General features: G+C 45.7%; 2 protein-coding genes across 3 annotated transcripts; one reads left to right on the top strand and one right to left on the bottom strand.

Annotated features, from left to right (window-relative positions):
• Nucleotides 1–890: 890 nt before the first annotated feature.
• Nucleotides 891–7,728, top strand: EGR2 (early growth response 2). Of its 2 annotated transcripts, none has more exons than XM_032313352.1 (3): nt 891–1,186; nt 3,769–3,877; nt 5,230–7,728. In XM_032313352.1, the coding sequence occupies exons 1-3, from the start codon at nt 1,088–1,090 to the stop codon at nt 6,477–6,479; spliced, it is 1,458 nt and encodes a 485-aa protein (XP_032169243.1). In that variant the 5' UTR covers nt 891–1,087; the 3' UTR covers nt 6,480–7,728. The 2 variants fall into 2 exon arrangements, with proteins under 2 accessions (XP_032169243.1, XP_032169244.1); XM_032313353.1 differs by lacking the exon at nt 891–1,186 and adding an exon at nt 2,950–3,668.
• Nucleotides 7,729–11,485: 3,757 nt separating this feature from the next.
• Nucleotides 11,486–14,997, bottom strand: ADO (2-aminoethanethiol dioxygenase). Its single transcript, XM_032312592.1, has one exon. It carries the CDS (start codon nt 14,498–14,500, stop codon nt 13,688–13,690), a length of 813 nt encoding a protein of 270 aa, XP_032168483.1. The 5' UTR covers nt 14,501–14,997; the 3' UTR covers nt 11,486–13,687.
• Nucleotides 14,998–27,978: the final 12,981 nt, after the last annotated feature.

The raw sequence follows: 27,978 nt of genomic DNA, 5'->3' as shown, positions 1-27,978 counted from the left end.
TTTGAAAGCCCTGACCTCGGCTTTCCTCTCCTCAGAAATGCCAAAGAAAAGAGATGAAGTTGGCGCAGGTGACCTGTTTCTTCTCTAGTGGGCCCAGCTAGTCTCTCAATACTCAAATAGCTGTTCCCTTTCCGGAGCTGGGTCCCCCCCACCTCCAACCCACCCCATTCCACCCCACCCCACCCCAGAGAAGGATGTAGAGACCAGAACACTGTACTTGGAGTCTGAAGAGCAGGCTGCAAGTTTGAACACCACCACTTATCAGCTGCGTGATTTTAGGCAAGTCACTTTAGCTTTCTTATTGCTTACCACGGAGTGGCTTGCTTGAAATGAGTGTGCCTAGACTTCGTTCCATTAGCATTCTTTAAAAAAGAAGACAAAGAAGAAGGTGGTTACAGGAAGTATCTACTGACCCGTTTCCAGCAGAGGTTCAAGGGAGGGCCTCCCAGGACTGGTCCCAGGTGCCTTCCCGGGAGCCGGCGGAGCCTCTCGGCTGCTCTTGGTCGCCCCTACCCCAGTCCACCCCAGGCACACCGCAGGTTTGACAGGGTGTAGCTCTTGAGAGAGGTTTGAGTTGTTGGAAAGCTCCGGATAATTCCAGAGGGTCAGTCACTCCCACTTGCGCACTCTAATGCGCTTGTCAGACGGGCCAGACAAGCCCGCCTCTCCTCGGTGGGGCCCCCTTCCCGGCCTCACCCCCAAACTCAGCCTCCTCCTTCGGGAAGGGTAACAGGCGAGGACCGCAAGTCTCTCCTATGCCAGTGCCGCCCCCATCCTGCGTCGGGCCCTTTGCGCTCTTCTCAGCCGGCACTTGGGCGTCCAGGAGCTCCCCCTCCGGGCGGCGCGGGGTGGCCACCGACGGGGTTGTCAGCAGCACCCGCCGCGGGGCGGCCCCGGCGACTCGCCCGCCCATGTGCGTGGAGAGGAGCGAAGCTCTAGCAGTCGCCGTGCCAGCGCCTGCTGGGTGCGTGTGGGTGCCTCACCTACGAGGCCGGCGGGGGCCGTAACCCGAGTCCCGCTGCCACGACCCACATTTGCATAATTTGGCTCCCCCCCATCCCGCCTTCTTTCGGACTCAAGGCTGGAGATGCGAGTCGGGCTCCCCTCCGAGGCGTCGTCTTGCCGGTGGTCAGCGCGGGGGCCGCGGGACCGGCCGGAGCGCAGGCGGAGTGGGCTGGCGCACGTGGTAAGAGCGCAGCTTTCTTTTCTTTCTTTCTTTCTTTTTTTTTTTTTTTAATAAGAAATGGGACTTTGCACGTTTACACCGAGGGTGGGGTATCTACAAGGGCACTAACGTCGCTATGATTTCCTTCCTTTCCCTTTTATTTTTATCTCCAACTGGAAAAAGAGCGCGCAGTGTGAGCGGTAAACTTTCCCAATTTTCTTCTGGGCGTTTGGTCAGGAAAGTGGCCGGCCGCTCGAGAAGACGATTCCGCGGCGGGCAGGGGGAGACGCGACGCTTGGGCGGAGGAGCAGAAGGCGCTGCCGGCCTCCCCCGGGGCTTTCACCGCCGCGCGCCCGCCGCGGTGGGAGCGGGCTGGCTGCGGCGGTGGCCGCGGCAGGTGAGCGGCGGGAGAGCCGCCTGCAGCGCCTAGCTTCCTCCACGGCGTGGCGTCGTGGTTCTCGCCCGCCCGGGCCCCCACGAGGCTGGGGCCGTACCGGGCCGGGGGCGGGAAAGGGCCTGGCTCGGCCAGGCCCCAGAGGCTGCCCCCGCGCTTCATCCCAGGTCTTGGCGGCTTTGGGGCGCAACGAAACCAGGCAGGCGGCGGCGGACCGGCTTGGGCACCTGGGAGCAGCCTCCCGCGGGGCCCGGGTCAAGCCGGGAGCGCTGCGGCGGTGGGACGGGAGGCGGGAGTGGTGCGTGCAGCGAGCCAGAACCCACCGCTTTATGGACCTCTAGAAAGTTTTTTTTAAAAAATTGCTTTGGGAACTAAACAGGAAGGTTTCCATCCGGGACAGTTTTGTTGTTGTTGTCGTTGTTATTTTTTACTCGAAAAGGGAAACGCGTGTGGGGGTGATGGCGGCTCGAAATTGGCCTTAGCGACGCAGTTGGCTGTCACTCGGGACCTCGCTGGGCTCACCGAGGTGGCTCTTGGCGAGGCAAAGCAACAAGATTCTTCCAAATGTGCGTGTTGTTGAGTAGGGCTCCGGGGAGGGCAGGGCGTACCCGCCGAGTGTAGCCGTTCGGGGGTCGGGGGCTCCCGGTTCGGCGAGAGAAGGTGAGGAGGGGCGTCTTGGCAAGGCACCCAGTGTAGCAACCCCCGGCGCGCGCTTGGCGGGCCGGGCGCTCTGTTGGCGAAGCAGGCGCCCCGGCGCGCTGTCAACAGGGAGGTGTGTAGCGTAAGGTGTGCGAGTGGGTGTGTGAAGAAGGCAGCGGGGGCGGGAGTGTGTGTAGCGGAAGTGGAGCGTGTGTGAGTGTAAGAGTGTGTGTGCGTGTGCGCGGCGGGGCAGGGTGAGTGTCCAAGCCTCCATCTGGACGCCCCCACACAGCCGACCGCCCAGACGCGCCGGGAAGGGCGCCCGCTCCGCGCAGCAGCTGAAGGGGGGCGGGGAGCGCGCGGGCAGGGGGGGGTGTCTCCGGCTGAGGATTTCTCTCGAAGCTCGCCGCAGTTATTCTGATCCTCCTAGGGTCTACCCCCCAGCCCCAAGATGCCCGAAATACTTAAACAAACAAACAACCCCAAACCTGTTCCGTTTTCGCTCCTGTATAAATAGAACAGACTTTCCAAAAAAGCAATACCGCATTCACTCTTATCACCAGCCACTTCTTTCCACCAAGTAATTCAGAAAAAAACAGTCAGCTTCCGTGAATGCATGCAGCTTTTTTTTTTTTTTTTTTTTTTTTTATTCGGTGCCTCCTTTTGCTTGCGGTTTTGAGCTGCCAAGAAAGTGAGTAGGGGTTTGACTGTAGTGTCTCGGCTCCGCTCGGTTTCTTTCCGAAGTTTAATTTTCCGGAATGGCTCCCAAACAAGGGCTGGGGAGGCGGAGCCGCCGGCACCGGATCTTCGCCTTTTTTGGAAAGTCCCGGAGAACCGGAATTCCTCCCCGCCCGGGGAGACCTCGCCGCAGCTAGGACCCGCAAGCTCTTCCCGGGTGGCCTGAGCCAGACTCGCGGCGCGCTCGCTCCCAGCTGGGCCCTGCGCCCAGGATGGGAACTGGGCCTCGGGCTGCGCGCCCTAGACCCCAGCGATTCCCCGCTGAGAGCCGGGAGTCGCGAGCCCGGCGGAGCCCGCGCTGCCGAGCCCGTATGCAAATCGGCCATGTGACGGCAAGAAGCCGCCTGGCCCAGCCCTGTTCCTCAGTCCATATATGGGCAGCGACGTCACGGGCATTGAGGACCTGCCCATAAATACTTACAGCAACACTTTCCGTCTAACCGAGAGAGCAGCAATTGATTAATAGCTCGGCGAGGGGACACACTGACTGTTATAACAACACTACACCAGCAACTCCTGGCTTCCCAGCCGGAACACAGGAGAGAGTCAGTGGCAAATAGTCATTTTCTTCTTTCTTAGAAAAAATAGCAACTTGTTTGCTAGTTTTATTTGTTGGATTTTTTTTTTTTTTTTTTTTTTTTTTGTGGTTGCTTTTAAGCGTGGAGGGCAAAAGGAGATACCAACTTAGACTCAGTCCAATCCCTCTCCAAAACGGCTTCTCTGACGCTCCAGGTAGAGAGGGAGTTGGGTCTCCAGGTTGTGCGAGGAGCAAATGATGACCGCCAAGGCCGTAGACAAAATCCCAGTAACTCTCAGTGGTTTTGTGCACCAGCTGTCTGACAACATCTACCCGGTGGAGGACCTCGCCGCCACGTCGGTGACCATCTTCCCCAATGCCGAACTGGGAGGCCCCTTTGACCAGATGAACGGAGTAGCCGGAGGTAAGCCGCATGCCTCCTTCGCGGGCTGGGACCCACGCGGCTCGAAGGTGGTGGGTGGGGTGCGGTGCGTGTGCAGGACTTGGAGGAGAGGGTTGGGGCGCGAGGTGGACGGTGTTGACCCAGCCGGGTGCAGGAGAAGCCCGCGGGAGCAAGGACCCGATCGCTGGAGCTGGGCGCGCGGGCAAAAGCACCCAGTCGTCAGGGAGCGGGCGTGCGTGCGCCGCGGCGCGCCCAGCCCCCGGCGGGCGCGGGGATGAGAGTAGAAGAGGTGCCCGACCAGGCGTCGGGCTTGTGCCGGCTCGTGGGCCGCCGGTACCCAGGCCTCCCCTCTCCCGGGGAAGGGACAAAGTGACGAGAAAGTTCGGGGCTCCGGAGGAGAGCTGGAAAGCCGAGCGGCCGAGAAGCGCCAGAAGAAAGCGTCCGCCGCTCCCTCCCGGGCAGAACCGACCCCGGGAAAAATCTCCGAGCGCGTTCCGGGAGCGGCCAGAAGGAGCGCCCCCACCTGCGCGCCGCCCGCGAAGTTGAGGGGGTTGGCGAGGCGGGAAGAAGGAGGAGGAGGAGGGCGGGCAACGGCGGGAAGCAGCCCCCTGGCTGCCGAAGGAGGCCCGCGGGGGCACCGGCGCTGCTGGTTTCCTTGGCGATGCAGTGGAAAGTGGTCCGCCGCTGTCCCCGCTCCTTCCTCGAAGCTCCGCTACTGGCTTTGGGCTGGGGCGTGCGGGTGTTGGACAAGGCTGAGAAGGTTGGGAAAGGAAGGAAACCTATCGATTCCTTCCTCTGCAGCTCCCCATACCCTCCAGCAGCTGTCCGCTGTAGCGCAGCGGGAGAGGGAGGGAGGGTAAGCACCGCGGAGGGGTAGCAGCCAGAAATCACTGATCTTTTTCTCAGGCTCCCCTCTCTCCAGCGGCACTGGCTGGGATCAGTCTCCTGGTTAGTGTCTCCTCTGGAGCCGCAGCCGTGGGACCCCCAGACAAAGAAGAGGGAGAGAATTTCCAGGCAGATGGGGGATTTTTGATATTGTTGTTGCTATTATAGGGTGTTTTTATTGGGGATGAGAGCCACAGATGGCTGTGTGTGGGGGGGTTGGGAGTAGCTCATCCTGGCTTTCCTGGAGGTAGTTTGAGTCCCAGACTGTCACTGACTGCCCGTGGGATCCTGGGCTACCCTCTTCTTACTGTCTTTGGTCTGCGGTTTTCCCACCTGTTGGACTATGCCCCAACTCTACTGTGCCAGGATCTTGGGATTTGGGAATGGACCTATTAGAGGTCCTACAGGCCTCTAATTAGAGGGGATAACAAGGGATTCTTGGCTGCATTACCATTGCTCCACCTCCATTGTTTCTATTCCCTCCCCAGATGGCATGATCAACATTGACATGACCGGAGAGAAGAGGTCCTTGGATCTCCCATATCCCAGCAGCTTTGCTCCCGTCTCTGCACCTAGAAACCAGACCTTCACGTACATGGGCAAGTTCTCCATTGACCCCCAGTACCCTGGTGCCAGCTGCTACCCAGAAGGCATCATCAATATTGTGAGTGCAGGCATCCTGCAAGGGGTTACCTCCCCAGCTTCGACCACAGCCTCGTCCAGCGTCACGTCTGCTTCCCCCAACCCACTGGCCACAGGACCCCTGGGTGTGTGCACCATGTCTCAGACCCAGCCTGACCTGGACCAACTGTACTCTCCACCGCCACCTCCTCCTTATTCTGGCTGTGCAGGAGACATCTACCAGGACCCCTCGGCATTCCTGTCAGCAGCGACCACCTCCAGCTCCTCCTCTCTGGCCTACCCACCACCTCCTTCCTACCCCTCCCCTAAGCCAGCCACGGACCCCGGTCTCTTTCCCATGATCCCAGACTATCCTGGATTCTTCCAACCACAGTGTCCAAGAGACCTACATGGTACAGCTGGCCCAGACCGCAAACCCTTTCCCTGCCCTTTGGACTCCTTGCGAGTCCCTCCTCCACTCACTCCACTCTCCACCATTCGCAACTTCACCCTGGGGGGCCCCAGTTCTGGGGCCACAGGGCCAGGGGCCAGTGGAGGCAGTGAGGGACCCCGGCTGCCTGGCAGCAGCTCAGCCGCCGCTGCGGCCGCCGCTTATAACCCGCACCACCTGCCACTGCGGCCCATTCTGAGGCCTCGCAAGTACCCCAACAGGCCTAGCAAGACCCCAGTGCATGAGAGGCCCTACCCGTGCCCAGCAGAAGGCTGTGACCGCCGCTTCTCCCGCTCTGACGAGCTGACCCGACACATCCGAATCCACACGGGACACAAGCCCTTCCAGTGTCGGATTTGCATGCGCAACTTCAGCCGCAGTGACCACCTCACTACCCACATCCGCACCCACACGGGCGAGAAGCCTTTCGCCTGTGACTACTGCGGCCGCAAGTTTGCCCGGAGTGACGAGAGGAAGCGCCACACCAAGATCCACCTGAGACAGAAGGAGCGCAAAAGCAGTGCCCCCTCCTCAGCCGTGCCAGCTGCGTCCACGGCCTCGTGCCCCGGAAGCGCACAGGCTGGGGGGCCCCTCTGCGGCAGCACCAGCGGCACGCTGGGTGGAGGATCTCTGGCCCCTTGCTCTTCTCGGACCCGAACACCTTGAGATGAGACTCAGGCTGACACACCAGCTCCCTGAGGCCCCGGAGGCCCTTCGTCCCCTGGTCCACTCGAGCTGCACAACAAACACTACCAACCCTGTCCTGCCCCTCTGTCCCCTCCCTGGGCCAAGGGCCTTGGTGGAGCCCAGCACTGCCCCCTTTCCACCTAGAAGCAGGTCCTTCCTGAAACTTAGTCCACTTTAGTCTCTCTTAGGTGAGTTGACTCTCACCTCAAGTTAATGAGTGGGGAGGCTCCGAAGGGGGTCAGGTGGGGGCCCCTGGCCTAGAGGGCTGAGGCCTGACCCTGCTTTAATGGGTTGTTTGACTAGGTTTTGCTTCCCCTGCTCTCTCATATTTTGTCCCATTACAGATTTTTTGACTCTGGACGTCCCAATTGGAGACTTTTTCTACAGTAGGTTGGGAGATGCTGCTCCCTTCAGGTGGGGGCAGCAGAAAGAAGGAAAGCTGATGTGCACTTTATGGCTTGGGACTGATTTGGGGATTCTGTACAGTGAATGAAGCATGGCCTTTATGCTGCATTCTGTGGCCCTAGAACAGTGAATCAAAGCTTATCTAGTTGTTCCACCCCTTTAAGCAGTATGTATTATAAACTCAGAGAACGGAAGTGCAATGTGATGGGAGGGACATAGCAGTATCTGCTCCTTTTTGAGTTGAGAAACAGAGAGGCTATTTTTTCAGTGTATATCCACTCAGATTTTGTGTATTTTTGATGTGCACTGTTCTCCAAGTTCTGAACCTTTGGGAAGAAAAGTAAAGCATTTATGATCTCTCGCAATGAGTCAGAGGTTAACTTATTTAAAGGGGGATGTACATATATTCTCTGAAACTAGGATGCATGCAGTCGTGTTGGAAGTGTCCTCGGTGCCTTGTGTGATGTGGACAATGTTACAGGGTCTGCATGTAAATGGGTTGCCTTACTATGAAAAAAAAATCACTCCCTGGGTTTAGTATGGCTGTATATTTCTGCCTATTAATATTTGGATTTTTTTTTTAGAAAGTATATTTTTGTATGCTCTGTTTTGTGACTTAAAAGTGTTAGCTTTGTAGTCGAATTGCAGATAAGAATGTAAATAATATTACTGGAGCTGACTTGTTTGGTTATTAGCTCTTAATAGTTGTGGAACTATAAATGATTTATTCTAACGCAAAAACCACTAACTGAAGTTCAGATAATGGATGGTTTATGACTATAGTGTAAATAAATACTTTTCAACAATATCTTTGCTGCAGAAATCATTTATGAAAGATTTCCTGGGCAGGAATTCCATGGTTATCCAGTGGGTTTTAGTGCCTTTACCAAGCCAGGATCTCCAAATTTTCTTTGCTGGCCTTTCAACACCAGCCCGCTCACCCCCAAAGCAATCTCCATTCATAATCAAACACTGGTGTTCCGGGGATTTCCCCCATGCATTAGTGTAAAAGTGGGGAGGCGTTGTTTTGACTCATTGTTCCGTCCTCTATAACAGCCTATAGCTTCTCTTGGCTCCTGAGTGGGCTCCGGAAAATAAATACTTACAAACAAGTGCCCACTCGGAGACTACACATTTGTGGCTCCTTTCAGAACCCTGACCAAGGCCAGGAACTCAGACGAGATGTGGCTTTGTGGAAAGTGTGGTGGCGTGGTCAAGCTGGAAATGACTTTTAGGTTCCAGGACTAGTTTCATGACCACAGAAAACTTTTTGAAAAAGGCTATCGCCTCTTCAGATCAGAAATGCACCCAGACACTGCTGAAGGCAGCATTAATGGGTTGCCAAAGGAATTACCCCAGGACTCATTTCTCTCTAGTCTTCTCTCCCTGATTACCCCTATTTGGAAGGATCACTAATCTGCTATAGGTTTGGCGGGTCTAGAGACTATCAAAATACCCAGCTCATTAGATAAGATAGGTGTTCAGCAACCTAAGAAAATCTCAAAGAAAGACACTTTTTTAAATAGGTAAATAAATAGGCAAATTAAATAGGCATTTATGGGCCTCCATGGGTACTGGCTAATGGTTTGCAAAAGAACACACTATAGGGTTCATTTTATTGCAAGCCTTTAGCAGTGATTTTAAAATATAAAAGTCATATGAAGTAAGTGGTTGGGTCTCTGTGAAGTTATCTACTCTAAAATTGGGCCTCCATATCATTTAAGTTCACCCGCAGCTTCTGGATCCTCACACATGTGTAACCTGTTGGAATACCCACTGTTCAGCTAGATCATCTGAAAACTGCCATCTCTTTGTTCTTTGCCACTGTCAGCCCCCTTCATACGTGGTTGATAATTGAAGGCCTTTATTTTAGAACAGCAGACAGTGACACCTACTTTTTGCCCTACAGAACACTGGAATTTTGAGATCTAACTTGTGGAAATAATTAATCCTTTTATTTCCTCTCCTTCCATATTTCCAAGATGCAGAGTACCTCTTTCTGTAACTATGAAATAGAAATTTCTAAACTGCAGTGCCAGATTGTTCTGGTAGCTCGTGTTACTCCATTAGATTTATATTTCCTAGTTTATCAGCATATTATCATCCTTGTTTGGCTAATTTTGTTAAAATATGTATAAAACAATGCCACATTTTGATAATTATGTTTTTAATGAATTACTTCCTTACTACCAAAACTTCAACTTTTTACAAAGCAGGACAAAAAATTTTTTTTTTTTTTAATTTTATCTATTTATTTTTGAGAGAGAAGAGATCACATGTAGGCAGAGTGTCAGGCAGAAGCAGGCTTCCCGATGAGCAGGGAGCCTGATGCGGGGCTCAATTCCGGGACGCAGCACCCAGCCCAGGGATCATGACCTGAGCTGAAGGCAGACACTTAACTGAGTGAGCCATCCAGGTGTCCCAGAAGTCATTTTTAAAAGAGTAAGATTATTTTGATGATTGTCAAATTCGTTAATCATTTTCACCTTGATGTGGGCTTGAAGTGGTATAACATACCATAAGAACACATCTTGGTGTTTTTTCAGACAACTTGATCACTTTTACTTGATTTTAACATGTCAGATCAATTTATAATCTAAAAACAATGTTGTAACATTGAGGGTATTGTCATACAGGTGTCTCATTTTTTACTTTGCTCAAGAAATAAAGCATATAGAGCTCAGCCTGCTCCTTCTTACATTCGATATGCTTTATTGAATATTTCTGATAGTACAGCTGTTACTGGGCATCCTTATTAAAAATAAACTTCTTGGGGTGCCTGGGTGGCTGCTTCTTACCTGCTCATGCTCTCTCTCAAATTAATAAAATCTTAAAAACACACACACACACAAACTTCTGGAGAATAATTGCTTAAAGATCATAATGCATTTGCTCTGGTTCACTGCATATCAAAAATAGGTCTATTAAACCTAAATCAGGTCTTCAATTATTCATAAATCAGTGTATTTAAGTACCAACCACTAATGAAATTAAGCCATATTAAAAGTGGCTGTAGTGATATTTTAACTGTTCTACGCACACACACACACACACACGTCTATGTATATATATATGGTGGGAATGAATGGTCATCATCAATTACTTAAGATGCTGCCAATCCAAACGGCAGTTAAACTTCACAGAAAAAGTAAAGGTAAGAAATAAATTTAAGTCCAAAGATTCTTTCCTTCATGGATAAAAGTATTTTTGTTTTCTGGCACTAGTTTATTTCCTTTAGCTTAAATATAAAAGGAACTATTTTCTGTTGTAGCAAAATAACATGATTAGACAGCTTCAGATACGTTTTCAATCAGATTGTTTCAAAGCTCACTCTCAAGGAAACAGACTAAGTTTATATTATTACTTGGGTTTTAGAATCTGCAGAAAGCCACCTGTTTCCAGTATAATATAATCCTACTGTATAGACTAAATCTTTAACAGTAATTAAAATGTAGACATCATAGTATTTTTCTTCTCCATTTTGCAATAATCAATCTAAACAATTTCAAACATGCCTTTATTTTCCATAAGTACACTGATTTTAATCCAGAAATATAAACATCTCTGGATCTGAAAATTCAGTATGTTGTATTTAGGGCTTAACAAACGATTTCCTTGACAGTAAGTGCTTCATTACACTGAAATGTTCAGTGGTTGACTTGTTTCTAACTTGGAGTTCAGAATTCAGACTAGGAGGGTTACAGAAGTGGCACTGCCCTCAGTTTAGAATTGAATGGTAGTGGTCTGAATCCTGAATTACAGACATACTGCTTTTTTGCTGAGCAGTGCAGCTAGGGCACAAGATACAGTCATTGGGATTAGAGGAGCAGTAACAGCCTTCTTCAGATGCCAAGGCTGAGGCACCTACCAGGGGACAATGCAAAAGGGGGAATAAAAGGTGTGGATTTTGGAAGAATTTAAGGACTATTAGTCTTAAAAGTTCAGAGAACCCACTCCTGTTGACAAGTATTTCTTTAAAACGGGCCCCTGATTTTCATTAATAAACAGCAGTTAGTGTAAACTCAACCCATGCAAATCAAATCAAACTTTGTAAAAAATCAATTCTCGTAAAATAGGTAGGTACACAATAGTCTCCGTTAATGTAACTGGCTTTTGATATAACCAGAGAATACAAAAGCTTTAGAAGTATTGAGACAGACATCTCATTCATGAGAGGCAATTATTGCATTTGTTATTCAACAGAAAAGTGATTAGTATCATTGTGCTCATTAGTCTGTGTAGAGGAAGACAAATTTTTCTCACAGCTGTTACTAAAATAGAGTCTATATATTGCAGGAATATATGGAAATACAACAGCAGCACATCAAGTCAGTCATGACGAACAGTTTTTATGCAGAGGTACCAGCTTTGCTGCACCACATTTTCTCTTTGTATTAAGAATATTCTTTCCTTAGTGGCTCACTGAAACAGGTTCAGTTTTCACCACTAATTTCCTCAGAATTTATTAATGAACTAAAAGTTTCACTGTTATCAAAATAAATTAGATATCATATTGCTATTCTGGCCTGAAGAATTTCAGTTATTCTTTTGAAAAGCACCTTAGTTTTTTTTTTCTTTTCTTTTTTTTTTTTTAAATTCAACTTGTATTTGAGAACTTTAAAGTTTGGAAAAACAATTCCTCCTTTATTACTGTCCTACTGGAAGAATGAGTTCTTGTTGGTTTAATATACACCAGGTTGTATTATATAGCATATATATCACTATCAACAATCTTTATAAGTTAATCAAATTTTGGCTATAATTCAGGACCGGGAGGTTATGTGATTGGTAACCATACACTTTCATTACTGTATTATTAAAAACCCATTTTGTGAACCTTTTTTTTAAAGAAGATCATCATTTGCATATCTAGGATTATTTTTAAACTGAAAGGCATTAAAAAGTGCTTTAAACTGCCTCCAAGGCAGATTAAACTATACCAGAATGTGAAGCTACCAACAAACAATGTTAGCAATCCTGGAAGAAATGCTTGGCATTATGCCTGTCTCAGGTTTTACAACAGAGTGGCATTTTGCATTGAATAAGCATCTTTTTTGTTAAAAAAAAAATCAAGAATTTGTTTTTCTAGCTAAAAAACTGGGAACAAATATTCCTTCACTCTGGGCCATTAGTAACCCAGTGTGCACAAAGAGGCAAGGGCACATACTGTTTTTCTACAGGGACAACACTTTCCACCAATAGCAAATCTCCCTTTATTACAGACCTTAGAACTGGATTGCCATTTGGGCAAGTCAATCAAGAGGGCTTAGACAACAGCTGGGCAGATTTTAACGTGTTTATTTCTACAGTTTGTTTTTATTAAAAGTGTTGTGAAAAAGGAATCCTATAAATAGTAAAAAGAGGGAAACAATAGTGCTCCATAGCCTGAAGCAAATGGTGTAAATACATTTGTAAACAAGGTAAAGTTGCTGAGCTTCCTAAAAGGACAAAAATAAAACTAGTTACAGATAGCACAATTGTTTAAGAGGTTAGGAAGTACTTTGTCCCAAGTTTTGATGCTCTAAAATGGCCAGCAGTATAGGTAATTCTCTATTCTGTAGCCTTGATCATCTGTGCCTTCTCTCTTCCTATAGAAAACTACACTGGAAGAAGCAACAACTGGCTCTCTACTGTTCTGAGGGGTTTTGAGAACACTGCCACCAAAACAGTACAGCTGGAACCACCAGCCTTCTGGAACACTAGAGCTCCTGAGAGAATCTCAAACAGCCATCAACATCTTTCTCTATTTTTGCAGGAAAATACTGGAAGTAAATAGGGGCATGGACTTCAACAGCTGGCTAGGAGTGTTTTACATTCGGTTGTTTGGAAGCATGCTGATTAGCTCCTTTGAATTTTCTCCTTAGAAAACCTGGAATTACCCTATCACTTCTTAAAGCACACGAAGACCAAAAAAAAAAAAAAGAAAAAAAAAAAAAAGAAAAAGTCATTTGAGGATAATATAGTTTTTGCATTAAAGGTCAATCTGCAACAAGCAATCTGTTCAACTCACAGATCTGGAGACTCATGGGGAAGAGAAGCTCTAAGTGACCATTTGTCACTGAGATATGCAGGTGCTGAATTTCTTAGTAGATGCTGCCAGAGTAAACCAGATGTGGCTACTGGGCAAGAGGAGGAAAGAAATTAAATCTTGTCCTCTACATGCATAGTTATATGTTATTGGGGTGATGCCCCAACTCTGGAAAAAAGATCTATTCCACAACAAATGAATTAGGCAGGATAGCTCATTTTAAGTAGTAGCTCATCTTTTTAAGCCTAGTTTTTACCAATGACTTGAACTAAAAACAATTCAAACCACTGGGTCATGCAGTCAATAAGTTAAAACTATAACAATAAGTAAAAGGGCATAGGACGTAAGTGGAAAACAAACCCTATTTACCCGGGTAAAGGGGGTGGGGGCATTTAGTGTATTTTGTATAGGATAGGGAACAGAGAAGAGAGTATTTTCATTATGGCTTTAGTACGGAAGCGCTTCAGATAGTCCCCTACCCCCCTTTCCCCCAAATCAAAACCCCGGTGGCAGTGACAGAGCCAGGAAACAACCTAGTCTACCCGCCTTCCCCACCCCCTAACCCGGCCCCGTGGCTGCACTCCAGACGTCAGCGCTTCCCACGGCTCCGGAGGAAGCGGCTACAGCCCATTCCAGTAGATCCAACGCCCAGGCCTGGGGGTACGGACAAAGCCCTTATGGTGGGTCGCGGGCAGGGAGGCCCAGATGTGAACAGGGCACGTCTTCGGCCCACAGCAGCCAGGCGCGAGCGGCTTCAAGGGAAGACTTTGGGACCTGGATAGGGCTCCCCCTCGCACCAGAAGTCATCGGCTTGCGGGGTCTCCAGGAGCCACACCTCTCGGGGCAGGTCACAGGCCGAGCCGGAGGCCTCCTTGTCCCTGACGGGCTCCAGCACCCGGTAATAATGGCAGTCCCGGCCATCGTCTGGGTCATAGGGTGGGGCCAGAATGTCCAGGAAGGCGGCGGGTCCGTCCACAGCGTCGATCTGGTGCAGGTTGTCCTGGTGCGGAGTGAGGACACAGGGGCCGCTGGCCTCGGTGTACTCGGCCCGCGAGCGCAGCACGCCCGGCCGCACGGCGTCCCGCTCCCGGGCCTGCAGCGGCGGCTCGAACTGCTGCTCCGGCGGCGGGGCCCGCGGCTGTTGCCCGCCGCCCGCCTCCAGTTTGTCCATGCAGCTGATGCGAACGGTGCCATAGAGCACCTTGAGCATGCCATGCATGCCCGGGTGGTCGTGCAATGGGATGGACGTGCCGCTCTTGAGCAGGAACACGCCGAGGCTGAAGCCGTCGGTTTCGTAGATGTGCATGTAGGTGACCGGCGGCAGGTTGGGCGGTAATGGCTGCAGCGTGGCCTTACGCGGGGCGATATTCAGGTCCTCGGCGCGGACCTGGGTCAGCAGGTTCTTCAGCTTGCTCAGGTTCTCCGGAAAGCCCTGCGGCATCGGGGCCTCGGGGCCCGGTGCCGCGCCGAGGTCGGAAGCGCTGCGGCCGCCCCCGCTGCCCCGGAAGGTGAGGCACGCCTGGCGGGCGATCCGTTGGATCAAGGAGGCCATGTTGTCTCGGGGCATGCTCGGCTGTTCCTCCGCGTTCCGAGGCCGGCCCCCGCCGCCCCCTGCTTTCCTCCGCCCTCTGCGGTCTCCGGCGGCCGCCAGGGCTGCCCGCAGCCCGGGGCGAAGCTAGAGGCCCCGCAAGTACCGGTCTTTCGGGCGCGCGGCACCCCTCAGCAGCTTCACGCCCGCAACGGTCCGGCGCACCCGCCCCGCGCCTCCGGCGAGCGCGCACGCGCACGACCCACACGCTGCACTCACGCCCAAGGAGCAGGTACCAGCCGCGCGGACCGTGGAAGGCTTTGCATTACGCCCAACGTTCCATTCAAGTGGCCCACACCTACGACGGGGGCCCGGCGCTCTGGCCGTCTTACAGAGCATGCTGGGACTTGTAGTCCGAAATTACGGAGGAGCTCTGAGTTTCCTTTGTCAGCTGGAAAAAGAAGGATTGAATTTGTTTCTTATGAAGCGCCCTTATTGGCGGTTCCAAGGTGTTTGCTTGTTAGAAAAAGGTGAATTGGGGCGCAAGAGAAATAGCCGGTTGACTACAACTCCCGGCAGCCCCAGTAGACTGGAGTGACGCACTTCCGGCAGCTGGCCTGTGGCGTGTTGGGGTCTTGGCCACTGCATGGAACAGGGCAAAAGAGTTGTTAACCTTCTGGCGCCGCTCGGTCCTGTTCCGCCCAGCAGGGTCGCTTTTCTCCGGCCCTACCCTTGGGAAGGAGGCTGTTGAGTTAACTTTATGTCTTCTTGACCACCTAGGCAGCACTATCTGCCACGTAGATTACTGGACGGCACTTTCGTAATTTTCCAAGTTTCTTGGGAGATGAGAGGGTCGAGGCCATCCCTCGTGATCACGATTCCTCAGCACAGCCGTCCCCAGCTGTTGTTTGCATCAGGGTGTGATGACGCTGCTCTTCCGGTTACAGAGCACGATAGTTTTGCTGGGATTCTAGAGGCCATTTGCAGTGGCCAAGGACTGTGTATACTAAGGGTTATCAAACCTTGGTTTGCCCAAGGAGCACCACGTTAGGAGGGGAGGTAGGGAGGGGCTTTTAAAGAAAATACAGAATATGGTCTGGAAATTGATTGACTAGGTGATTCTGAGGCAACGTATGAGAAACTGGTGTGTGAGAAACGGGCAAGCTCTTGACCTTCACCTAACCCTGAGTTTAAAGTATCTTTGAACTTCCAAAGTGGAACATGGGCTTCTTGTTCATTTTGTAATTGGAGTGGTTCTGTAAATCCTCTCCAGCTGAAAAAGGCATGGCTTTTTAATGGGTCGTGTAATGTATCTAATGGGCACTTAGTATATGCGAGGCATTCTATACCTAATGAGTATTATACTATTTGATCCTCATAGCAATTCTTTTAAGAGGTGGGCACTATTATTTCCAGATTACAGGTGAGGGAATAAGTTGCACAAGGATAGTAAGGAATGAGCAGAGCCTAAGCAGTGAAGAAAAAAAAATAATAATACAGTTAAAAAAGAAAAACACCAAAAAACAGCAGTTTGAGTTGGTGTTAAAAGCGCTAACTGTAGAGTCAGGATATTGTCTTTCCAGCCTACTGTGCTACTTACAGGTTGTATGTCTTTAGGCAGATCTTACCCTTTTAGGTCCTCAGTTTATTCACTTGTAAAATGCTGGGGTTAGGGTAACAGTCCTTCTGAACCCAAGTTACTCATCAGAAGCCCCCGGGAAACTTCACAAAAATAAAGATTTGGAGGTCATAACCCAGAGATTCTGATTCAGAAGAACCAGTGTGGAGCCTAGGATTTTTTTTCCCAAGGTGCTACCCGAGTGATTCTTAATTATCAGCCCAGTTTGAGAATCACTGCTGGATCTGTAAATAGTGAACCCGTTCTTAATATTTGGTGATTTTTTTTTATTTTTTTTTAAGATTTTATTTATTTATTTGACAGAGAGAGATCACAAGCAGGCAGAGAAGCAGGCAGAGAGAGAGAGAGGAGGAGGCAGGCTCCCTGCTGAGCAGAGAGCCCGATGCGGGGCTCGATCCCAGGACCCCAAGATCATGACCTGAGCCGAAGGCAGCGGCTTAACCACTGAGCCACCCAGGCGCCCCAATATTTGGTGATTTTGATTAAGACGGTGATTATTTGTTTTAGAAGGGACTCTTAATTATTTATTTGTTCTTCAGAGTTGCCATGCCATTGTTAAGGTGTTTATACTGTCAGAGTTCACTAGGTAATGCAATATTTCACCATGCAATATTTTTCTAAAGTGAGGACCAGTTAAATTAAGAGGAAGAATCCCCTGTCTTTATTTACAAATCTGGGTTTTTATTTATTGGTTATATTTATTGGTTTTCTTCTATTATTATTGGTTTTCTTCTATTTCTTCTATTAAGGTATCATTAGTGGGACATGTAGACTGCGTAGAACACAGACTTAAGTAACATATAGATATGTTTCATTTTTTAATCTGTCACTTCTTAATAGTTACCTGTACTTATTTAATGGAAATGGGATAATAAGATACATGTGTAAAAAAACTGTTAATAACATATGGAACATAGTAGATGTCCAATAATAATAGCTATTATTATAGTTTTTAAATAGCTAAAAGCCATTTAGAAATTAGTAAACACCAATGAACTTAAATAATGCTCAGCAAATATTGAAATAGAATTTGACTTGAGAATGAACTTCAAGGTAGAGATAAAAAAAAAGATCATTTTTATTGGTTAAACCTTCTATCTGGTGATACAGTCCTTCAGGTCCTTGCTATTATTGTTTGGCCAAAGAGCTGAAAGTTTTCAAAGACTGTTTGAATCTGAATCATCTGGGGGCATTTGTTGAAAGTGCGGATTCCTAGATCATGTCTACACCTACTGAATCGGAATCTTCTGCACATTAAAGGTTTTAAGAACTATTGAGTGTCCATGGGGCTTGTGGCACTTTTTTTTAGGCCACAGATAGGCTGCCTCCATAATTCCTTTTGATGCTGTCCTTAGAGCTGAACTAAGGGATGAAATCAATCCTGGGGGCTTTTGCCCTTCAGGAGCACCTGACTTGCCCTTCTGTACCACTGCCAATAGCATTAGCTGAGTAGGTTTCTATCACCATTAATGTCCTTTTGATGCTCCTTAGTCTGTTTTGTTTTGTGTTGCAGTAAGCAGAATGAAGATCAAAAGAAATTCAGAAAAGGGAACAAAGAAGTAATAGTAAACACATGCTAGAAATACGAGGCAGACACAAAATTTGGGAAAAGTTTGGGATAGATGGAATTAACCATTTGGAATCTATCATTCTATAAATAGTATTTGCTGAGCACCAGGCATCGTTCTAGGTATTGGGGAATTCATCGAGGAATGTCTGCTCTCCCAAGAAATTTACCTGCATGTGTGCGTATGTGTGTGTGTTTGTGTGTGTGTACTTTGGGAAGGAGGTTGTTTGACGGTATAAATCAGTGAGCAACTTAATTTCAGATAGACATATGTTTATAAAGGCAAAACAGGATGATAGGATGGTGGGATATTTGTGAGTGCATATGGTGTGTTAGTTTAAATTGGATAGTAGAGGTGACCAGAAGATAACATTAGAACGGCTCCTGAATATTCAAGAGTCAATTACAGAAAGATCTGGGATCAGAGCATTCCAAACCTTAAGGTTGTTAAACAGGATATCATATACCGTGACTTTGATGCAGTGGGGGAGGAGCTTGGTATCACTGGGGACAAGAATGAAGGCCTGTGGGGTTACACAGGTCACATAGTGACTTTCAGAGTTCCTGGAGGGAGATGAATTTGGGGAGGTAGGGAAGGACTGTATTTTATAGGCTTTATGTACCATTTTTATAGGGGATTATAGGGAGCTGAGGGCCACGGTGGGGAGGTGGATTTTACTACAGGTACAGTGAGAAGCTTTTGGAGAGCTTTGGAAAGGAGGATGACCTATTTCTTTCACATTGGTTGGGGATTGGTGGGAGGAGTGTAACAGCAAAGAATCCCTGATTAGAGGCAGTACTCCAGGAGAAAGATGGGGAACTAGTGTAAAGATTAGGAATCTATTTTGTAGGTGGATTTGACAGGGCCTGCTGATGAACCATTGCTTTGACAATTTATCACTTAAAATGTGTTCTCTCCACTTTTTCTTTTTTATGAGTTGACAGCAATGTGGTGATAGGTGACTACGAAACTTGAATTGAACCTCTTGCCCATATCTAATTATTAAATTTGGGAATGGGCTTAGCACACAGAAACATGAGTAAAGTTGAATTTTTTTTTAGTTGCTTAATTAACCAGGAACTAAGAAGAACTGGAAGAGCTCCCAAACACAGACACAGACAGACAGACAGACAGACACACACCCCTCCACACCCCCAGTCCCCCTTAACTTCATCTCAGTTCTCTGATTGCTTCATTCTTGGGGAATAGGCTCACATTTTGTCTTTTTCCTTTTTCCCTTGGCCCTCCTCTTTATGAGGACTTCTTTTTCTTAATTAATGAGACGGATTACCTTCTGAGTTTTTCCTCAAATCCTTCAGAATTCATTTTGTCCATCTCTTCTGATCACACTGGGGCCCCCTGTCAAAAGAGTAAAAAAAGGTTAACATTCTCAAATACTCTTGTGGTTGTTTGTTTAGGAGGTGGGCAGGAAGCTTTCTTTTTCCCCAGAAGCTCTTGCCACCTTACTCCTATATCTGCCTTTTATGTTACTATAGAACATCGTAACTAAATTGCTAAAGGATTTTTCCTACTTTCTAACTTACTTATACTTAGTTGTGTTTGAAATATTTTGGTTTATATTGTGGCTTTCCTTTCAGCTCTTAGAAAATGCTAGCATATTTCTCATTTGTTATCATGAGTAAATGTCAAGTCGTAAGAAATACTTTAGAAGGCAGAAGAGCTGATTCTAGGCGTGGCTTTCACTCTAACCCGCTGTGTGCTCTTGAGCAAATCATTTGACTTCACTAGATCCTAGTTTCTTAGTGGTTCAGGGACAGATGATCTCTGAGATTACTTCCAGCATCTCTTTAGCTCCATGTGGATGATAGAGACAGTTAGAAGGACAATTCAGACAAAACATGTATTTTCTTTCATCTCACTTATCTAAATTATTTTTAGCTCTCCCATCTCTTAGCTCTGTCCATCTTACATCTCCAATACCTTTTTTTAAAAAAAATATTAAGATTGTACTTATTTTTGTGAGAAATAGAAAGTGAGCACACAAGCTGGAGAGGGGAAGGGCAGAGGGAGAAGCCGATTCCCTGCTGAACAAGGGGCCCAATGTGGGACAAGGAGCCCAATATGAGACTTGATCCCAGGACCCTGAGATCATGACTTGAGCCAAAGGCAGATGCTTGACTGACTGAGCCACCCAGGCACCCTCCATTGCCATCTTAAAAGTAACTCTGTTCCACTCTACTCTGATTTAGATTTGTGTGTTTATCTGAAATAGAATCACTTGGGTATATGGGCTGTTCAGTTAAATATGCTATGCTCAGGAATTTTTAGTGTTCAGGTTAGACTTCAGGTGAGCACATTGCACCAACACACTGTGGAGGTTGTGGTGTGTGATGTAATTGGTAGCACATTGTTTTCGAGCTGTGTGATTTCTGTAGACCAGTGCACGTGGCATTGAGATGGAAAATGACTTAGAACTGGTTCATTTTTTTCTCTTCCTTGCCAGTGTCTTGTTTTAGGTGATGGGAGGTAAGGGAGAAAGAAATAAAAAATTAGATGCATACAGAGGGAATTGGCGGTGGGGGGGGGATGTGTGGCTTTTGCAATGAAGGAGAATGAATGAAGAGAAGCTTTTGCCATGCTCAGTCTGAAGCACTGCCAAAGTCCAGGTATGACTATTTTTGGAGGTGGGTTAAGCTAATACACCCCTACCACTTTCATGTTAGAGAGGTTTTCCTCCTCCTTTTTTAAGTAGTACAATTATTATGAGAACCAAAATAGTTCTGAACTGTAAATTAAATCTGAACACCTTTTACCTCTCTTAATTAACTTTTCCCCCCAATTTCATGCTTCTTGTTTTTCTTTCCCTTTTTTCCCCCTCTAAGAAGACATCAGCTGTCTCCACCTCCTCCGCTTCCCCATCTGTCCTTTTCCTCTTGGCTGAAAGAGAGATTTTTACTTTATATTTATTTTAATTAATGGATTTGAATCACAAGTGGAGAAACAGTTGATGTTCATCTTCAAGAGGCAGTAAAAAGGAAAATCATCTTCTCTAACTTGGCAGAAAAGACCTGTATGTTCATTGCTGCTGCCTGCCTGAAAAATGACTGCGAAAGGGGAAGGTTCCAGAGTCCTGTGTCCTTGCAGGGAGCGGAAGCCACATCTCAGGATCAAGGGAGGTGAAGATGGGAAAAGCTCTTTAGACTGAGATTGTACTTTCTTTTTTCATATTTTTAGAGAAATAGCAAGAGTGGGCACATGCGAATGGGGTGGGATCATGGGGGGCAGGGGCAGAAAGAGAGAGAATCTTTTTTTTTTTTTTTAAGATTTTATTTATTTATTTGACAGAAAGAGAGAGAGAGAGAGAGACAGTGCACAAGCAGGGGGAGCAGCAGAGGGAGAGGGAGAAGCAGATTCCCTGCTGAGTAGGGAACCTGACTTGGGGCTTGATTGTAGGACCCTGAGGTCATGACCGGAGCCGAAGGCAGACACTTAACTGACTGAGCCACCCAGGGGCAGGAGAGAGAATCTTTTTTTTTTTTTTTTAAAGATTTTATTTAATTTGACAGAGAGAAATCACAAGTAGTCAGAGAGGCAGGCATAGAGAGAGAGAGAGGGAAGCAGGCTCCCTGCTGAGCAGAGAGCCCGATGCGGGACTCGATCCCAGGACCCTGAGATCATGACCTGAGCCGAAGGCAGCGGCTTAACCCACTGAGCCACCCAGGCGCCCAGGAGAGAGAATCTTAAGCAAGATCCATGCCCAGCATGGAGCCTGCTGTGGGGCTTGATTTCATGACCCTGAGATCATGACCTCAGCCAAAATCAAGAGTCAGTTGCTTAACTGACTGAGCCACCCAGGTGCTCCAAGATTGTATTTTCTTGGGAGATGTCTTTCTCAAAGGATACTTAGTCAATATTGCTTGATGGTTTATGATCCCACAAATTGGGGATCAAGTTCTCTAAGAACAAAATACATTCATGGGGCGTATTTGACTGACTTGACAGTAGTACATGTTTCCTCGGGAGAGTGAAAGACTATAAAGCCTTCTTTTGAAAAACCAATCATCAAATACCAAAATCCTTGTCCAAGTAGATGCTCTATTGTAACATTTTAGAGAAAGCATGAAAGATGACAATCTAGTCTGAAAGTGGATCAGCAGGCATCAGGACAAAAGAAGAGCTGAGAGGATACCAATTCTTTTTTTTTTTTTTCAAGATTTTATTTATTTATTTGACAGACAGAGATCACAAGTAGGCAGAGAGGCAGGCAGAGAGAGAGGGGGGAAGCAGGCTCCCTGCTGAGCAGAGAGCCCGATATGGGACTCTATCCCAGGACCCTGAGATCATGATGACCTGAGCTGAAGGCAGTGGCTTAACCCACTGAGCCACCCAGGCACCCGAGAGGATACCAATTCTGACACCAATTCTGATACCATTCTGGTTCTGACAACCCATTGTGTGACTTTGGGTAAGTCATTTCACTTCTTGGAACTTCTGTTCCCTTATTGGCAAAGTGAAGTAAGAATATAATATAAAAGTGAAGAATTTAGTTCAGATGGTTTACCACTTGTAGCTTTTTAGAAAAATCTATGAATTTTAAAAATTGTAATTACATGACAATAAGTAATATAATTTCCAACTGTGAAATACTGCAGAGCATCACAAAAGACACTTTTAAATGTATTTTTAAAAGCAACATGTGAAAAGAACACTCAGTAACATGCATACAATGATATTTGATTTCTCTTTTGTATCTGTGTTGTCTCTACCTAAAGCAGATTATATTGACATTTCTTGAATACAAATCATTGAATAAAGTGAGCAAGACTTTTGTTTAAAATAATGTTTACCATAATTATTAAGTTTCCACAGCACATTTTAAAGAAAACTTAAAAAAAAATTCTAAACATAAATTATCATGCACCAAGAGTGCCACCACGTATTGCTGTTGGGAAAAGCAAAACATGACTTGAGTTAACTACACATTTCATCCAGACCTGCTGAGGTAATTGACTACCAACATCATAGCAGGAGAAAGTCCTCTAAGGCAGCAGAACTTTAGTTTAATTAGATAATTAGCCCTGGTCAGCCTATAATGAATGCACAGGCAATTAACAATGAATTTGAGCTGCTAAAACCTATTTTTCCTCCTTTGTGTTCCTTTACTTTCATTAACAACTCTAACTGCCGAACAATTTATATCTTCACTCTAGCAATCAACTTTATTATCATCCGACTCTTTGCAAGCGATAAAGCAATGAGACCTGACTGTTGGTTGCACAACATTAAGTGATTATGTTAAGTAATGCCATTTATTTGCCTAGCCATCCTACTGCTATATTATGTCAAGTGAATAGGGTTTTTAAAAGCAGTGCATTCTCCTTGACTTTGATGATTGCTTTATTTGTCAAATCCAAGCAACTAGTAAGAGATGTACTTCAATCTTGAGTTCTTTCTCTGTGGCCTTTAGTAGACATGAATAAAAGGAAAGGAAACAGTTACTTAAATCTACCTAAGACAAGACCCTCAAAAAGAAAAAATATTTTTTTTTTTTGATGGCTTGAAGATTCTCACATTTGGAAGCTCTTGCAAGTGCTTAAGGGGTATTTTAGTAAGTGACAGTCTTCACCTGGCCATCTTTTCCTGTTTGGGGACAGTTTTCAGTCTCATGGATGACAGAAGGAACCATTATGGTTTTTCCTTACATCCTTCTACTGCAAGTCTTCTTCATCCATCTGACGTTTCTTGAGGGAAATGGCAGAGAGAAAAGAAGAAGAGGGGAGTGAGAAAGTTAAGAGAGAGAGCCTTCAGATATGGAAGAGTAGAAGTTACCAAAGTGTGCTGGTCCTAAGAATGAATGGTACTACAGTGTAAGTGTCAGGAAGACATTTGGGATGCTCTGGTTCTGGGCCCATAAATGGAAGCATTCATTGTATTTCAGTTAGAAATGGGTTCTGAAATATGAACACTAAAAATTTCTACAGGAAGATTATATGTCTACAAAGACATATCCTTTGCCGTATCAGAAACCACTTTGATTCTATTAGAATTTATGGAATCCTTAATATACAGAGTGTTCTTATAAAAATTGCTATTCTACTTACTAATAATCTAACAAGATTTGGTGAATTTAACCTAATGTTCAAAAATTAGTTAGCCAGTTAATAGCAGCTTACTAACTATTTGAAGAAATATATTGCTTACTTTTAAGCAGAATTAAAAACGTGTAAACAGAAATCTTCTTGTGATTGGAATATGAACATTGGCTTATAATTTCTTATCTTGAGACTTCCCATCTGGCTGGTCTTGGAAATAATTTTTTCCTTTCTTTCTCCAGCAATAACTAGCAATTAGAGTCTCAGAAATGCCAATTTTAATCAAAACTCTTATTTCCAAAATAGAAAAACTTACATGAACTATATAAAGCCTCTTCGTTTTATTCAATCGGCTGTTTTGAAAAAGTAATTTAAATAATTCAGAGCCAGAATTATGATGTTCCAGAAATGTTAAGAAAATAGTGTGAATCTTTCCAAATTATGGTCATTTGTATTCGTACCCTGGGCACAGTAATTTCACTGGCATTAGTGTTTACATTCTCCAGATAGCCACTGCATAGCAGTCAGCTTTTAGAAAGCAAGTTTTCTCAACTTTAGCACTATTGACATTTTGGATTGGCTAATTCTTTGTTGTGGGGCTGTCTTGTGCATTGTAGGATGCTTAGCAACATCCCTGGCCTCTACCCACAGGATGACAGTGGCATCAACTGTCCCCCACTCTACCCTGAGATAACCATTAACATCTCCAGATGTTGACAAAAGTCCCCAGGCTGGGGGCCAAAACCAATCCTGGTTGGTAATCAGTAATATAGAATAAGACCATGGCAATTTCTTCCTCTAAAAGCATGTCAGCTTCAACAAAATGAAGTGTGTTGAATTTGGATTTCTAGATCGTCTTTAGTAACTGAAGTCTTAATAGAAAATGAATGAGAGCCTTGCTGACGTCCAATTTGGAATGATTTTGAGGGGCACTGAAAGAAGGCTCCTGCTCCCATATTGCACTTGACTTTTCCAAATGGTCTGCTTTAGTGTCGGAACTTCACACTCCTATTTGTTCCTTCTGTTAAAAATGTAAATATTCCCAGGAGGATTGTCTTTTGCATTAAAACTGAAACATTAGTTTTTTTTAGCTAAAAATACCATGTATTAACATGTATCTACCTGCCCTTTTTCCTTATGAAAAGGTCCTTCTGGAAGAGGACACTGAAGAAAATATTCTTGAGAATTGAGATCTGGTGGGTGAATGGGAGTCAAGCACCACGTCTGGGAAAAGGAAGGATGGTAGGGATGTGGGAAGTATCCTAGAAATATCTTTAGACCTCATTTTTAATGGGTCAGCCTGAGTTACTCTTGCCATGTATCAGTGTTTGCTTTTTCTGCTACTGCCTGTATCTTTAAATCCCCCTCTCCCCGCCTTTTTTTTTTTTTTTAAGATTTTACTATTTATTTATTTATTTATTTATTTGACACAGAGAGAGAGAGAGAGAGAGAGAGCACAGCCACAAGCGGGGGATGGGGAAGTGAACAGCAGACAAAGGGAGAGAGAGAAGCCGACTCCCTGCTAAGCAAGGACCCTGGGATCCTGGCCTGAGCCAAAGACAGATACTTAACCAACTGAGTCACCAAGGCGCCCCAGCCCCTTTCCTGCCTCCCACCTTTTTTAAAGCAGCCAAGACTAGAAGAATGTACTTTCTTTGCCACTTAGTGTTGGGTATCCCAAGGTAATTTTGAAAAGTTATAGGTAGATGAAATCTAAAATTTTAGAGAGGATTGGCTAGATTACCTGACCTCTAAACATACCCTCCTGCTGATGGAGGAGGTCTGAACCCTGTCAAGCCTGCTTTTCCTCCATTGCTGTCTAACACACCAGTGACTGGTAGTTTCAGGCCCGGAAGGTGGCTGCCTGGTCCTTCCAGCACCACTCAGCGGGCACCTTAAAGGATGGCCAGTGGGTACACTTTACAACCTCTCATAAGTAGATGTTCAGGCTGATGCTCAATTTAAAAAAACCCAATTTCTGGTGATTAAAATAATGCTCTACTAAAAGGAGTTTCTAAATCATGGGAGAGACATGGACTCCGTCTGAAGGCCAGCGCACTGAGCCTGATTCCAGGGTATTTTCCTACCTGCCTTGGTAGCTCCTCACACTGAGCTTCCATTTAGCTGTAGGATTTCAGTTATTTGTGGAGAATGTTTGGCTGACGGGCTTTTCTTATGGAATTACTGCGTCATGGCGGTTGGATCATGATCAAACTTTTAAGTATAGGTTCTGTTTATTTTGGTTTTTCCCATCCAGTGTCACTTGCCTCTTCATTTCCTGATCTTTTTCTAAAATGAGGAGGCTAAAATACATCACAGATCACAGCTGGATTTAGACAACATGCATCTCCTTGGCAGGGACTTGCACAGAGCCTGATTTATTTATGTAAATACTTTGCTGCGCATGAGGTAAGATTATGTATGGATTCCTTGGCTGGCTTCTCATCTTCTACTTTCTAGTGGTGAGTCCAACATGTTTTCAAAAGTCCAACTAAACATAAAAGTAATATAAAATATTCTTGTTTGTTTCACAAGTTTTTACTTTTAAGCTGTATCGCTTAATATTCTGCATGGACCTCACCATTTTTTAAAATTCCTTATCTTAAATTGGACTAAATGGTTCCTCTTTTTAAGTTTTGACTGACACATATTATATAAGCAGTTGTCTTAATATTATACCTGACAAGTTTCACACTTGTCCCTTTTGACAGTTTTTCCAATCTCACATTATGTTTTTACCTTTCTTCACTCAGCTCAGGTTTTCTGACAAAGTTTCACATAGAGGTAGTATTTTATTATTGATAATAGTAACAAGTACCTCAGTACTGATGGCCATATGATTGTTCACCTTTGAATAATTAGCTTTAGGCTATTTATTCTTAAAATATAAGATCTGTGAAAATGATCTCAGTACTGCTTTCAAATACTGAGTTTCCTTGTTCCCCTTAAGGTTTGGTTTGCTTGTTTTTTATAGTTAGCAGACTTTAACTATGGTGTTTCCAACTCTAATAGATATGCATGATTTCATAGAGTGGTAATTACAGACAAGATGAAACACTGAGTAAAAGTTTGAATTGTTTTGAAGGAATAAAATTCTTACTGGATTTTAGGAAATCTAGGAAAAAGTCCTTACTTACTCTGAATTTATGTTATCTTAAATTATTTATTCTTTATTGTGAGCTATCCTGGCTCTATTTATTCAGACAGACATTTATAAACTACTACCAACAGACAAAGGTGAATAGAAATCCAGGGACTGAATAGGAAAACCTTTTTTTTTTTTTTTTTTAAGATTTTAGTTATTTATTTGACACAGAGAGAGAGAGGTCACAAGTAGGCAGAGGCAGGAGAGGGAGAGGAGGAAGCAGGCTCCCTGCAGGGCAGAGAGCCCGATGTGGGGCTCGATCTCAGGACCCTGAGACCATGACCCAAGCCGAAGGCAGAGGCTTAACCCACTGAGCTACCCAGGCACCCCTGAATGTGAAAACTTTTGACCCAAACTAAGTAAACCCATCTTGACCATGTCATACAGTTCTCCTTAGATTATATTTCTCTAAACACACATAGTTTAGAGAAACATGCCACAGAAATGATCTGGTGATGTCAGCAAACAATCATGAAATGCCATAGACCAGAACAAGTGGTCTGTAACTTTCTTGAAACTCTATAGATTTTGCAGCAATTCCCTAAATTATGAAAGTACTTTAATAAGCTGTTGACCAAAGAAACTTCCTATAAACATTTCATAAGACAATTAGGCTGAAATATATTTTGAAGATTTTGAACCTACACAATTTAGTTCTTTGAAAAACTTCTGCCTCAGGCTATGTATCTTACTGGGATTGATGACTACGGTCACCAAACCCGTAAGAGGTTGAGTGGTAGAAGCTCCAGAGGTCAGCCAGAGGGTGGGACTCCAAAATGGTGCTACCTGGACCATTTCCTCACTGTGGAGGGCAGGGATAGGAGGGGAAATTTAGGTATCAGATTGTACATTTCTTGAGACTACATCTAATTAACATGTTCTTAGCAGAAATCAGAATGATACCATGACTATCTTAACACACCTTAGTGACCATGGGACTTGTTATTTTTGCACTCTTTCAAGCAAAGGATATTCTGGAATACACTCCCAGAAGGAATGGTCATTGGGAATTTTCTGGGGAAGTGAGGGCAGAGGTGCTGCTTTAATGTGTTCTTTGCCCAAGTGATAGAGGAATGGATTCTGAATTGTTTTCCTCTTTACTCTTTCTATTA

Source organism: Mustela erminea, chromosome 14, assembly GCF_009829155.1.
Source record: "Mustela erminea isolate mMusErm1 chromosome 14, mMusErm1.Pri, whole genome shotgun sequence".
NCBI lineage: Eukaryota > Metazoa > Chordata > Mammalia > Carnivora > Mustelidae > Mustela > Mustela erminea.
Note: the sequence above shows the minus strand (reverse complement) of the source record. Positions and strands in the feature narration are given on the sequence as shown.